Source organism: Mytilus trossulus, unplaced genomic scaffold (genome assembly GCF_036588685.1).
Source record: "Mytilus trossulus isolate FHL-02 unplaced genomic scaffold, PNRI_Mtr1.1.1.hap1 h1tg000103l__unscaffolded, whole genome shotgun sequence".
NCBI lineage: Eukaryota > Metazoa > Mollusca > Bivalvia > Mytilida > Mytilidae > Mytilus > Mytilus trossulus.
In genome coordinates, this window is record NW_026963296.1 from 2,998,401 (window position 1) to 3,014,452 (window position 16,052).

Genomic DNA, 16,052 nt, shown 5'->3' on the forward strand with positions numbered 1-16,052 from the left:
AAGTAGTAGACATCTCCGATTGGTACTGATCCTTATTTTTTTTCAATAATAAATATTCGCAAAGCAAACATATATTTTACTTTGGGCATAAATATCTCTTAACTTTGCTTGTATAGTCCAGTAGAATTGAGATTTTTTTTTCAGATTTTGGTAAAATCATTAAACTTTGCAGAGTTTTACATGTTTACGTGTAGGTCATAACAAACACCCATAGCTATGGACTAAATCCAGAAAATTGAAATGTCTGCTCTTGATGCCAATTGTAATTTAAAATGACCGCCATAAAATAATTAAAAATTGTAAAACAATTATGAAAAATAAATGACCTACCAATTTTGAAACATTTGATATATTGATCACTAATTACAAAGAATATCATCCTTCATATATTGAAGTATTGGTGGTCATCTTAAATGGTGGTCATTTTAAAAATATTAATTTACAATATATTAGTATTCCTTATTCTTACTAATTTGCCATGTATAACTTGTTTTGCAAGTCATTGTGATATGTCTATTTATATTGGATATTCACCAAGTGGTCAAATAAGACATGCATATATTGAAAAAAAAAAACCAACAAAAAACCCTTATACATAATGAATTCAATTTCACATTTGCATACAGTCTGCTAATTTTGTATAGGTACTATTTCTGTACTAAAAATATGTAGTACTGAAAAATTTCTTTTAATCTCTAATACCGGAAATTTTCTTTTAATATTTAATACTATTTCTTTACTTTAAAAATGTTGTAAAATTTAGGAACATGTACATGTATTTTACAGTACTTGATTTGTACTAAAATGTTCAGTTCTATAAATTTTGGTACAGAAAAAATACTTATAGTGATCACACTATTTTATTTAACTTTAATAGATTTGAAAAATACAAACTTTTAACTGAAGATGTAACGGTGTAGTACATAAATATAACAATAATTTTAATGTAACAAAATAATACTGAACAATTAAAGTAGATTTTTGGTACCGAAATAGTATTACACAAAAGCAGCTGCATAAGTAATTACTTATAAACATTATAATTTATGACCACTCAATTTCAAAAAGGTAAGAAAAATGATTGTATTTAAATCACTGGAGCTGAAAAATCTAATGAAAAATAGACTGGAAAGAACTATGATGATTTACAATGTCAAGCAGATTCAAAAGAGCTGACTTAGACATTTGATCTGGTAATCAGTACTTTGTTGCAAGTTTACATTGATGATGCCGTTGGATTCGTTTCTGACACCACTCAACTTGGAACAGTTGAATGAAGGCCATGGAGATTCTAAAACACTCCAGAATCACAAGGCAAAATGTACTAATCCTGTGAAAACAATGATTTTTAATTTTAGTTTCTTGTGTATAATTCGGAGTTTAGTATGTCGTCCATTATCACTGAACTAGTATGGTTATATGTTTAGGGGCCAGCTGAAGGACGCCTCCGGGTGCAGGAGTTTCTCGCTGCATTAAAGACCTATTGGTGAGATTCTGCTGTTGTCTGTTCTATGGTCGGGTTGATGTCTCTTTGACACATTTACCATTTCCATTCCCAAACTAACTTCGTTTTTGTTGTAAAAAAGTAGAAGACATCTCCGATTGGTACTGATCCTTATTTTTTTTCAATAATAAATATTCGCAAAGCAAAGATATATTTTACTTTGGGCATAAATATCTCTTAACTTTGCTTGTATAGTCCAGTAGAATTGAGAATTTTTTTTCAGATTTTGGTAAAATCATTAAACTTTGCAGAGTTTTACATGTTTACGTGTAGGTCATAACAAACACCCATAGCTATGGACTAAATCCAGAAAATTGAAATGTCTGCTCTTGACGCCAATTGTAATTTAAAATGACCGCCATAAAATAATTAAAAATTGTAAAACAATTATGAAAAATAAATGACCTACCAATTTTGAAACATTTGATATATTGATCACTAATTACAAAGAATATCATCCTTCATATATTGAAGTATTGGTGGTCATCTTAAATGGTGGTCATTTTAAAAATATTAATTTACAATATATCAGTATTCCTTATTCTTACTAATTTGCCATGTATAACTTGTTTTGCAAGTCATTGTGATATGTCTATTTATATTGGATATTCACCAAGTGGTCAAATAAGACATGCATATATTGAAAAAAAAAAAACCAACAAAAAACCCTTATACATAATGAATTCAATTTCACATTTGCATACAGTCTGCTAATTTTGTATAGGTACTATTTCTGTACTAAAAATATGTAGTACTGAAAAATTTCTTTTAATCTCTAATACCGGAAATTTTCTTTTAATATTTAATACTATTTCTTTACTTTAAAAATGTTGTAAAATTTAGGAACATGTACCTGTATTTTACAGTACTTGATTTGTACTAAAATGTTCAGTTCTATAAATTTTGGTACAGAAATAATACTTATAGTGATCACACTATTTTATTTAACTTTAATAGATTTGAAAAATACAAACTTTTAACTGAAGATGTAACGGTGTAGTACATAAATATAACAATAATTTTAATGTAACAAAATAATACTGAACAATTAAAGTAGATTTTTGGTACCGAAATAGTATTACACAAAAGCAGCTGCATAAGTAATTACTTATAAACATTATAATTTATGACCACTCAATTTCAAAAAGGTAAGAAAAATGATTGTATTTAAATCACTGGAGCTGAAAAATCTAATGAAAAATAGACTGGAAAGAACTATGATGATTTACAATGTCAAGCAGATACAAAAGAGCTGTCTTAGACATTTGATATGGTAATTAGTACTTTGTTGCAAGTATACATTGATGATGCCCGTTGGATTCGTTTCTGACACCACTCAACTTGGAACAGTTGAATGAAGGCCATGGAGATGCTAAAACACTCCAGAATCACAAGGCAAAACGTACTAATCCTGTGAAAACAATGATTTTTAATTTTAGTTTCTTGTTTATAATTCTGAGTTTAGTATGTCGTCCATTATCACTGAACTAGTATGGTTATATGTTTAGGGGCCAGCTGAAGGACGCCTCCGGGTGCGGGAGTTTCTCGCTGCATTAAAGACCTATTGGTGACATTCTACTGATGTCTTTTCTATGGTCGTGTTGTTGTCTCTTTGACACATTTACCATTTCCATTCCCAATTTTATTTCAGATCTCAATACATTCTGTCAGGAAAAACAAAAACGTACTTCTGAAGTAGAAGATGAGCCACTGATTGAAAATACCAGTACAATAACCAGACACAGTCGTAACCTACCAACAAACAAAAAAATACTGGATGGATTCTGTTTTTGAGATGTTTGTAACTGACGATCTTCATGTAGTAACAACCTTTATGATCGACAAAATAGTACGTGACAATTGTGCAATTGAACTGCAAACCATTGTTCTCTTAGCCAAACATAGTGCTGGATATTTAATAGCACATGAGCCGATAGCATGCTTTTTTTTTGTTAAACTGCACAATAAGGCAATAAGACAGAACCAAAAGACACAGAAAGAAAGTTAGAAATCTGTTATCCATGCACCTGTGCTATACGAAATAGTGAAAACATTGACGGCGCACAGTCTGGAACAAATACTATGCTAATATTCAAGATCGCCGATCACGCGAAATTGTAAAGTAAATCCTTCGAGCAACTCAGAGTTGTCATAGAATGATAGAAGGAATGATTAATACAACATCTCTGAAAAAGTTGATACTAGTTGCCATAGGAGATATGCAAGCACACATAACAAATAGCGTCCTTCACCTAATTTCCACGATAAGTTTGTGCCATTCTAAAACCGGCCAGGTCTTATAGTTGTATTGATGAAGGCCTCATCATAGTCAAAGGCTTTCCAGAAACACCCAAAGAAGGCTTTCAAAATGAATCAACTTCAAAAGTGTATACTGATGAAATATTTATGATCTGAAAAGAGGAGCGAAAGATACAAGAGGGACAGTCAAACGCATAGATTGAAAATAAACCTACAACGCTATGGCTAAAATATAAACCAGATGCTCCGCAGGGCGTAGCTTTATACGACCGCAGAGGTTGAACCCTGAACGGTTGGGGCAAGTATGGACACAACATTCAAGCTGGATTCAGCTCTAAATTTGGATTGTGATTAAATAGTTGACACAGCATAGGTTTCTGACACAGAATGAATGTGTTCTAATGAACTTAAATTTTTTGTTTTCTCTTAGAGCAATTCACTATGCTGTTGAATATTAATCCTCTCAAAAAAATGTTTGAAGAAATTTTCTTTTTATTTATGAAATTTCAAATGAGAAAAATTGAACCCAATTTTTTAATCACATCCCCCTTTCCCTTATTCCAAAACTAATCTCAATAAAAATATTCTAATGGAGTTTGCAACAATTACTACTCATTTAAATACATCATAAAATATTAAGATGTAAAAAAACTGCTTGTTATCACTGAATGGTAAAGATTATTCAAATTTATCAGTTGGTAGTAAAAAGTGAATATACATTGTATATTGTATATAACAAAGATTTAAGTTGATTCTGGACAAAGAAAGATAACTCCAATTAAAAAAAATTCTTGCAATAAGATATTTCTTGCTTACTATTCTAGACAAAGAAAGATAACTCTAATTAAAAAAAATAATTGCTATTTCACAATAATGTGAAATTAGATATTTCTTGCCATTGCACAATACTGTGCAATTGAGAAGACTTGCTATTGCACAATACTTAATATAATAATTTTAGATCCTGATTTGGACCAACTTGAAAACCATAATCAAAAATCTAAGTACATGTTTAGATTCAGCATATCAAAGAGGCCCAAGCATTTAATTTTTGTTAAAATCAAACTTAGTTTCATTTTGGACCCTTTGGACCTTAATGTAGGCCAATTTGAAAACGGGACCAAAAATGAAGAATCTACATACACAGTTAGATTTGGCATATCAAAGAACCCCATTTATTCAATTTTTGATGAAATCAAATAAAGTTTTATTTTGGACCGAGATTTGGACCAACTTGAAAACTGGGCCAATAATCAAAAATCTAAGTACATTTTTAGATTCAACATATCAAAGAACCCAACCGTTTCATTTTTTGTCAAAATCAAACTAAGTTTAATTTTGGACCCTTTGGACCTTAATGTAGACCAATTTGAAAACATGACCAAAAGTTAAGAATCTACATACACAGTTAGATTCGGCATATCAAAGAACCCCAATTATTCAATTTTGATGAAATCAAACAAAGTTTAATTTTGGACCCTTTGGGCCTCTTTTTCCTAAACTGTTGGGACCAAAACTCCCAAAATCAATACCAACCTTCCTTTTATGGTCATAAACCTTGTGTTTAAATTTCATAGATTTCTATTTACTTATACTAACGTTATGGTGCGAAAACCAAGAAAAATGCTTATTTGGGTCCCTTTTTGGCCCCTAATTCCTAAACTGTTGGCACCTAAACTCCCAAAATCAATACCAATCTTCCTTTTGTGGTCATAAACATTGTGTTTAAATTTCATTGATTTCTATTTACTTAAACTAAAGTTATTGTGCGAAAACCAAGAATAATGCTTATTTGGGCCCTTTTTTGGCCCCTAATTGGGGCAATATGCGCAATTGTTATTCCATAGGCCGTAATGGTAACGTTTTCTTCTGTTGCTCAGCCCATATCGTAAACTTGTATATGTAAGATGGCTTGTTTCGAAGCTGAGACATTTTTACATATGTGGTTAAATTTTCGGGGTACGAAGTGTGATTCATTTTTCCGTAATTTAGCAAACCCCGAGTATCCTTTTGCGATGTTGCTCCTCATGGTAAAAAATCCCAATTTTAACACAATAAGTTCTTTGAAATTTTAATACTTTGAACACATTTCATAGCTCCATGGTTTTTACACATTTATTCTGTGTTCCCTTATTTTCTAAATTAACACTAATGGTTCAGCTCAGTTATTTGTTTATCATAGAAATGTGTCAAATATCACTACACAGAGATTTTTTGTTTACACGTGACTTTTGTGTTCCTCATTTCAAGGCGCATTAGGGGTATTGTCCCAATTCCTAAACTGTTGAAACCAAAACTCCCAAAATCAATCCCAACCTTTCTTTTGTGGTCATAAACCTTGTATTAAAATTTCATAGATTTCTATTCACTTTTACTAAAGTTAGAGTGCGAAAACTAAAAGTATTCGGACGACGACGACGACGCCAACGTGATAGCAATATACGACGAAAAATTCGTATAAAAATCAAAGGTCATATTTCACGATAATCAAAGAGCTGAAAGCTCTGAGGAAAAATGACGCCACTGTCTCTAATATTGGGATATTTTTTATGCAAGTCTTGATTTTCACATACCGTAATTAATTTAACAATGCAACATGTCTTGTAAGCATATAATTGATATTCGTATATATGTGTGTGTGTGAAGTGACTGTTTTTTTTTTAAGACAAATGAATAGGTCAAGACTACCTGAATTGTACAAATAAATACCGTAGAAAGGCTTGTATATTTCTCACTGGTACATAGTCCCTTCTCTCAGAAAATTTTAATTAATTTTAAATAATCTTTTTGTTACTGTTATCAAAGGTCTAATGAAACTCAGGTAATTAAAAAAAATTATAGTCAAACCGGCACCTGGTTAAATTGGCACCTGGTCAAATCGACACTCTATATAGTCAATTTGTCACCCATGTTTAATAAGGCCACACCAATTTGATTCCTTGTTCGACGGACCCGCCGCACCCATTTTTTTCAAAACAGATTTTTTAAATTTTTTTTATATTCCCGCTTCCCACATCGGGAAATGTAATCATGTCCATTTCCTGCACCGTTTTTTGTAAATATTATAAAAAGATACTAAAAATCGGGTTTCTTTCCCCCTTACTTATATTCCCTATCAAAAATGTTCGTTGTTAGAATAAAGTACAAAGTACTTTTGAAGGATTTGCCTTCAACTGCATTTATAATGTATGCTGGCGAAACAAAACTATCCATAGCCGCTGCATGTTTATACACCTGTCCTGATTGATTCAGGGGCTTGTCGTTTAACGTTTGTTGATTTTGTTCATTGGTATTGTCCCGTTTGGATATTACATATATAAATTAGATCATTGGTTTTCCTGTTCGAATTGTGCAAGCTAATAATTTGGTGTCCTTTATAGCTTGCTGTTTGGTCTGTATCAAAGCCCTGTGTAAAAGGCTGTACTTCGACTTGTGTTTGTTATTATTAGGTTGAGAACAACCCTCCCTCAGACAAGGGTCATTTTACTGATGTAGAAAAGAAAATAGAAATACCCAGGATTTGTATAGTTCTTCTATACAAAACCTTTGAAAACTTCAATTTTTTTACTCAAAAAGAGGAGAGTTGCATCATATTTTAAACAACTTTTATAAAAGAGGGGTCCACTTATTTTTGAATAATATTAAACTGTTAAAGTAAATATGTTAACATGGCTAAAGTCCAGGAATATTACAAAATTTTTGAACTGGTTTTGAGTCAACTTTAACCATTTAATACCAGATAGATATATAGCACTTTGAGAAAATATGAGCCCTTTTGTACAAACAAATATATTATAACTTATTTTGATCCCTCATAAAACATGAAAAAGGGATATTTATAACATTAAGGGGTTGCCCCTAAACTGATTATGTCTTGGATGAAGAATTGTCTCATTGTCAGTCACACATACATAGACCAGATTTAATTATTTCTTGGTGAACAGGGAAAAATACTTCAGAAATTAAAGAAATGTCAAAGTACCAGTGATAAATTAAGTTTTAATATTGTCAAAACCTACTATTTTATGTTTACAAAAAAAAAATGTAATCGCTCGCCTTTACTTTTTAAGCTTCGCCTCTAAAATTTGTAAATTAAATATTTTTTTATTAAAATTTTCAAATCGCTCGCTGGCCCCAAATTTTGAAGTCCAAAAATCTGTAGAACAAGAAATTAAATTGGTGTGGCCTAAATATATATTTTTAACAGTATTTTAAGCAAAAAGAGTAAAAATAAGAAAGGGGTTGCCAGATTTGTTTTTAGTATTTAGACAAAAAGAGTTAAGTACCTAAGGAAAGGATTGTCTGAAAATATTTACTTTCACATTTTTGGGGGTTCATGTACATTTTGTATATATTTATTTTTCTCAACTAAATGTGTATGTTCCAGACCGTATGAGTATTTGGACCGTACGCGTGCGGTCTGGACCGTATGCGTACTTTTTCAAAATAATCTGATTAATATCATTAAGAAGTTGCTTAAGTTTATAGTTACAAATGCATGTAAAGTTCATTTACAGCTCTACATAACTAAATTCTCAAATTAATATGTAAAAGTTCCAATAGTAATTGGAATAAAAACTTAATTTTTTAACTATTTAAAAAATTCACGCTTATTAAATCTGTTCCTCATGTTAATATCTTGTATTTAGCTTGTCCATCAGTACCGGTAGTGCAAGTTATATAAAAATAATGAATTTCTACTTTCTAGGTTAATTTTTACATTATTACCTACAGATCATGCAAAATTTGAATCAGCAATTTTTACTCTCAGGGGTGGAATTTAAGGCTTGTTTTTATTATAGTTGCCCTTAATCAACTTTGTATTGATAAACTTACAAATTGCATAGGTAAGAAAAGTTCCTTTATTGATTTAGTGTAAAAATAAATATCCCCCTTAACCAAGACATAACAAACTTGAAACCAGTCATGACACCTATGATGCATAGACTTCTTATTTTGGAACATATTACAATAAAGAATACTTGTCTGCACTCATTTCTTACCAAAAAAAAATGAAACATTACATCCCTACCCCATCTGACATTAATTGAATTATGATCATAGAAATTTACATTATCGGAAGTTAACATGATGTGGAACTACAATTTTAGAATATTAGAAACTTTATAAAATAATGCAAATGCAAAGGAACATGAATGAACTGCAAACATGTAAATGTAAATAAGTTATCATTAATTGTGGTAGTAAGAGTCACCATGGGAGAGAGTACCAAAACAGGATTCAGATATTCAATTAAACAAATATTTAAATTCAATTGTTCATTTATTCATTTGATCAATCTAAAAGTAATTGTAATGATAACCAGATGCTCCGCAGGGCGTAGCTTTATATGACCGCAGAAGTTGAACCCTGAACGGTTGGGGCAAGTATGGACACAACATTCAAGCTGGATTCCGCTCTAAATTTGGATTGTGATTAAATAGTTGACACAGCATAGGTTTCTGACACAGAATGAATGTATTCAAATGAACTTAAAATTTTTGTTTTCTCTTAGAGCAATTCACTATGCTGTTGAATATTAATCCTCTCAAAAAAATGTTTGAAGAAATTTTCTTTTTATTTGTGAAATTTCAAATGAGAAAAATTGAACCCAATTTTTTAATCACATCCCCCTTTCCCTTATTCCAAAACTAATTTCAATTAAAATATTCTAATGGAGTTTGCAACAATTTCTACTCATTTAAATACATAATATAATATTAAGATGTAAAAAAACTGCTTGTTATCACTGAATGGTAAAGATTATTTAAATTTATCAGTTGGTAGTAAAAAGTGAATATACATTGTATATTGTATATAACAAAGATTTAAGTTGATTCTGGACAAAGAAAGATAACTCCAATTAAAAAAAATTCTTGCAGATATTTCTTGCTTACTATACTGGACAAAGAAAGATAACTCTTAATTAAATAAAAATTTAAAATTTCACAATATTGTGAAATTAGATATTTCTTGCCATTGCACAATACTGTGCAATTGAAAAGACTTGCTATTGCACAATACTTAATATAATAATTTTAGATCCTGATTTGGACCAACTTGAAAACTTGGCCCATAATCAAAAATCTAAGTACATGTTTGGATTCAGCATATCAAAGAGGCCCAAGAATTTAACTTTTGTTAAAATCAAACTTAGTTTAATTTTGGACCCTTTGCACTTTAATTTAGACCAATTTTAAAACTGGACCAAAAATTAAGAATCTACATACACAGTTAGATTTGGCATATCAAAGAACCCCAATTATTCAATTTTTGATGAAATCAAACAAAGTTTAATTTTGGACCTCGATTTAGGCCAACTTGAAAACTGGGCCAATAATCAAAAATCTAAGTACATTTTTAGATTCAGCATATCAAAGAACCCCAAGGTTTCAATTTTTGTTAAAATCAAACTAAGTTTAATTTTGGACCCTTTGGACCTTAATGTAGACCAATTTGAAAACAGGACCAAAAATTAAGAACCTACATACACAGTTAGATTCGGCATATTAAAGAACCCCAATTATTCAATTTTGATGAAATCAAACAAAGTTTAATTTTGGACCCTTTGGGCCCCTTTTTCCTTAACTGTTGGGACCAAAACTCCCAAAATCAATACCAACCTTCCTTTTGTGGTCATAAACATTGTGTTTTAATTTCATTGATTTCTATTTACTTTAACTAAAGTTATTGTGCGAAAACCAAGAATAATGCTTATTTGGGCCCTTTTTTGGCCCCTAATTCCTAAACTGTTGAAACCAAAACTCCCAAAATCAATCCCAACCTTTCTTTTGTGGTCATAAACCTTGTGTTAAAATTTCATAGATTTCTATTCACTTTTACTAAAGTTAGAGTGCGAAAACTAAAAGTATTCGGACGACGACGACGACGACGACGACGACGCCAACGTGATAGCAATATACGACGAAATTTTTTTCAAAATTTGCGGTCGTATAAAAAGGGAAACAGACAAATAATCATGATAATAGTAAAGAAGACAACATAGAAAACTAAAGACGAACTCCACCAAAAACTAGGGGTGATCTCAGGTGCTCCGGAAGTGTAGGCAGATCCTGCGCCCCCTGTGGCACCCGTCGTGTTGCTTATGTAATTACAAATCAGGTGAATAGTCTAATTAGGTAGGTAACATTCGTGAAAAGGGAGGGGTATTGTAGTTACCACTCAAGGAACATATCCGAAATCATCTCTGAAACGGTTTTAACTGATGGTTGGTCAGTTTCTGTGTGTGTTGCGTTTCGGTGTTGTGTCGTTGTTCTCCTCTTATATTTAATGCGTTTCGCTCGGTTTTGGTTTGTTACCCCGATTTTGTTTTTTGTCCATGGATTTATGAGTTTTGAACAGCGGTATACTACTGTTGCCTTTATTTAGTTTGTAACCCGGATTTGTTTTTTTTTCTCAATCGATTTTTGAATATCTAACAGCGGTATACTACTGTTGCCTTTATTTCAAAATGGTCAACCAACTCGTGATGGCGTCCGTAAAATTTACGAAGAGATGACATCAACTTTACCATTTGGAACTCTTACTTCAATAGCTTCCTTGTGAGCATCAATCCTCTATCAAGTTAACCATGATAGGAAATACAAGCATGGGAATATCGTATCAATTGGGAGATCTATAACCCGTATGCAGGCGCTGCTGGAATGTTGCTTCATAGAAATAGGAAGTTTGCAAATTGAAAGTTTGTTTCGTCAGGATTTGTGCCATTTTGCTGCGATGGGAGGACCAATTCAATGCGCAACCTATTTATATGCTAGCTTGTATCAAAGGACTGATTACCAGCTCAAATGTCTATATTTGTTTTTTGTGTATATGCTTGACATTACAAAAGTCCTGTCTTCCCCTTTAACACAATCCTCCCAGTCTATATGTCTGTTGGGTTATTAAACTCTAATGTTTTTGATATCTAGCTCTAGTATTTTAGAAATCTCCTTTTTTTTAATCCTTTTTGATAAAGTTTGTTCATAGATTATATGATATATATGTCATGTATGTTGTTAAAAAGTTACTGAGGCAAACGTGTAAGAAAAATACATACAAACAATGAAAAAATAAGAATAGCAAATAATGATTTAAACAACATTAAAAAGTATGCCCCATCAATTCTTACTAACAAGTTTCATTATGTTTCAGACAGAAATTCATACCCCTTGACAAGTGCTGTTCAAGGAAACCTCATACTCCCTAAACCAAAAGCATAAGTGTTCAAAACAATGTTGGTAACTAATGCTTTTGAATTGCTGTGTCTCCCTCTGGTGGCCCTATTGGATGATGAATGGACTTTAAACAAACAACACTATATTATTTCGTTCGATTTAGTGGTTCTCTAACAGAAGACATTTGTATGCATTTTCAATAAGACCCTATGTTAAACGAAATCCCCGCATACGCCAATCTCTGATGATGGATCAGCTAAAAAGTAACAACACTTGTTCAGCACCTCAGTACCTGGCGAAATTTTGTTACTTCTTCTGAATAAATTTACAATCAAATGCGACACACATATATTCACTTACCCTTGATTCTTTATCTTGTTGATCTGACCATTCACGGATGAAATTGTGTGTTTCTTGACAGGTATCACATCGATATTCTGGTAAGGGCTTCTCTGTGAATTTGATAGATCCTGTTACACTCTTTGACTCAGTAAGGCCACATTCCCAGGTTTTCTCAAATTTTACATTTGACATCTTGAATCTTGAATGCATGATTGTGTTTAATTCCTCTGTCACAAAGTCGCCAATGTATTTGTACAAACCGCTTTTAATTTCTTCCCCAAATTCCCAAACCTGAATCTGAATAACATTCGGCAATGTCATTAATAGTAATTTTCGTAATTTCGAGGTCTCCCGTAATTCAAAGACAGCAGTGCTTTTGAAAAGAGCAATTTGTCTTTCCTTCTGTCCAGTGACAACTCTCTCTGCAATGTTATATTTCCTGCTAAGTGAAGCAATCAAATGATTATAAAGATGTGGAGGTAGAAATATAAATCTGAAACACATCCAAGTTGATCTTTTACCAATATCTTTTGTCACATTAAACATTTCATGAATATCAATCTCAGGTTCTGCTTTAATCATACAAGGTACATAGTAGTAAGGATTTTCTTCAGCACCCTCTGATTTATTTGGACGTATAATTATATCAAAATTTTCCATTACTTTCAGAATATATTCTTTGTGATCGTACAAAATGGTTGTCTCTTTTTTAAATATATCTTCTAACACCTCATTATTCAATTTCCCTGTTTTGTAAAATTCATTCCACTTCTTTTGATTCTTAGTACTAGCTTGGAATTTCTCTGCTGTAACAATACATTTAAAAGCATCAGACAGCCATTGTGTATCTAAAATAATATTATCTGGGAGATCCTTAAAATAAACTAAAGATCGGAGTTCATGGTGAAATTCCAGAAAAAATATCAGTTCTTCCTCATTTAAAGGCATTGGTGTATTGGCTGAAATGGCCTTAATTGCATCATAGGAAATGATTGGTATCTCTTCTTTCTGTTTTTGAAGTAGTTGTTCCAGTTGAATAAATTTTAACGGATAATCTTTGTTCCAGGTTCTCATTCCTCTGGCTAAATTTAGAATGTTTTGTCGTATTTGCTGGAAAGCACTGAGATCATCGTCCTTATTGGAAATGAAGTATTCACATCTCACATGACCACGTTCATCATCAGCCAGTTCATTAGTGTACTTTAACAGGTTTTCTCTACATGCTATCTCAATCTTTTTCTAATTTAAAACAAAACATGTAACATAAAAGAATCTTTTTCAAATATTGAAAAACAGTTGCTGCATCTGTATGCTATAAAAATATTACAAATGTCCGTTTCATATGATATGTTTTTTATTATAAATTTGCTTTATTTGCTACACGCTGAGAAAACACGTATAAACAAGGGTTAACAGAATGACAGTAATGGTATAACATTGATGGCTAAACATGAATATTTGTCTACTTACGTACAAAAAGGGCATTCTATTTCTTTGATATATATTTTAGGTGCTTAAATCAAATCTAATAAAGCATTAACAAACACATAAAGATGGTTAATAGTCTTTAAAGTAAGAAGTCAACTTTAGATTTCAGCCATGTTCAGAGGTGGATTTAGGGGGGCCTGCCCAGGGCCCCCTCTTTTTCAGAAAAAAATTGGTTGGTTATATAGGGAATCACTGAAGCCTGACGGAATCCCCCCCCCCCCCCCTTAGGCAGTCAGTGGGCCCCCTCTTTCTAGATTCGCCACTGATGTTGACATGATCTCACCCTACTGTCTTAATGTTTCTGTTTATCTGTTACAAGTGCATGAAGTATGGGAATAATATTAAAGAAAATTGAAATAATGAAAATTGGTCATCAAAGGACAATAACTTCAACAATATGCCGTCTAACAGTTTTATCGTACAGGTGAGCTTTACATTGTGAACATTTTACCACTGTCAGATTTTTTTTAAATAGGCTTTCAAAATTATAGGCAAAACTTGCATTTCACCCTTTTGTTCTTCCTTCAACTCTGTAAGTCATCTTGGTTGGCGGACCGGATCATTAAATAAATTAATTCCACACTTCATACAAAATGTATTATTGTACCCGTAGGAAAATACAAAAAGAACTTATATAGGTATATTGAAATTCCACCTGAACATAATAAAGTAGTCCCTTAAAGACAAGAACAGACAATAGCAGTGTCTAAATATTTTACAATGTGTAAACATGATATACCGTGTCTGTTTCTGAGGTCACAGCATCTTTCCATGTGCCAACAATAACTACTGGTGGATCATTATCACCCAACGGTTTCTTGTCAGATGTATTGTTTCTCTCTTCCAGTCTACTGTAGCAATGTATTGAGTCAATCCATAGTCTGAATAAGGCTACAAAGTCAAAGAACAACTATTTTATATAATAATTTATTAAAAGTTCCTACTAATTATGACAACAGAAGTTTAAGGATATCAATTGTATACAAATCGTAAATCGATTCAGAAGATACAAATCGTAAATCGATTCAGAAGATACAAATCGTAAATCGATTCAGAAGATACAAATCGTAATTCAATTCAGAAGATACAAGATGGCATGATATACATCTTTTCCTGCATCACTCGCAAATATTTCACATCATGGTACTTTATTATCAGCTTAGGTATTGCTTCAAACAATTTTTTAAAATTATTTGTGTAAAAGGAATATATAGGTTAATATCTTGACAAACAGACTATACAATGTGTCTTAGATAAAGGAAGATGTGGTGTGAGTGCCAATGAGACAACTCCCCATCTAAATAACAATTTTTAAAAATAAACCATTATAGGTCAATGTACAGCCTTTAACACAGAACCTTGGCTCACACCGAACAACACGCTATAAAGGTCCCAAAAGTTACAAGTGTAAAACAATCAAACGGGAAAACCAGCGATCTAATCTTCATAAAAAACGAGAAACGAGAAACATGTATAAATTACATAAACAAATGACAACTCCTGTACATCAGATTCCTGATTTAGGAAATGTTAACAGCCGGTACTTAAGTATATTGGTATTTAATGAAACATTTTTTTTGTGTATTGTTTTTAAATACTGATCTGCTATCATGCTATTTTTAAAGGCATTGAGTTGTAAACTTCAACCAGAATACTTGAGAAATTATAAATGTTTCCATGCTTTAAGAGTGGTAATTTATAAAACTTAATATTAACACCTGAATCAGGTAGTATAACTTCTGTTTACCAACTGAATTAATTAATAGTTTATTTTGCACTATCTTATATCTGTTTGACACCATTGTCTTTCTTTGTTGATGTAGTAAAATTCAGTTTTATATATTAACGACAATCTTGCATGTTTATTAGAAATTTCAACATGTTAAACAATTTTCATACGGTCCCTGAAATTCCAATAATTCCATCACACAACTTTATCAAAACTCTTAGTAAGTTTAGACATTATCCGATAGTGGAAATTTTGAAATCAATAATACGATCCTTGTCAGACATGCATTATTCCCCTTATTTAAAATGATCACCATTTTTTATTAAAATTAAATTTGAAATTTAAAATGCATGTGATATTTAAATAGATTGTTACATGTATGTTGCACTTTGTAAATACAGCTGTTTCTCAAAACATGCCTCTTTTGAATATTCATAGAAAATTAATTTTGTTTACATATTGGTTCCCAGTTATGCTCTCTGTGTTGTATCTCACAGAGACATAACTTAGGACTGTTATCCATGAATACACATTTGTATACATTTGTATATTG

The 16,052-nt window shown here is 31.8% G+C and overlaps 1 protein-coding gene across 1 annotated transcript in view; it reads right to left on the reverse strand.

Moving 5' to 3' along the window:
- LOC134699914 (uncharacterized) overlaps positions 1-16,052 on the reverse strand; it is a 72,996-nt gene that overhangs the window by 11,813 nt on the left and 45,131 nt on the right. Inside the window, exons 10-11 of the mRNA XM_063561311.1 lie at positions 14,510-14,661; positions 12,301-13,521 (exon numbers count right to left, since the gene is read on the reverse strand). Coding sequence (XP_063417381.1) covers positions 12,301-13,521; positions 14,510-14,661 — 1,373 coding nt within the window. The remainder of the gene's footprint in view (positions 1-12,300; positions 13,522-14,509; positions 14,662-16,052) is intronic.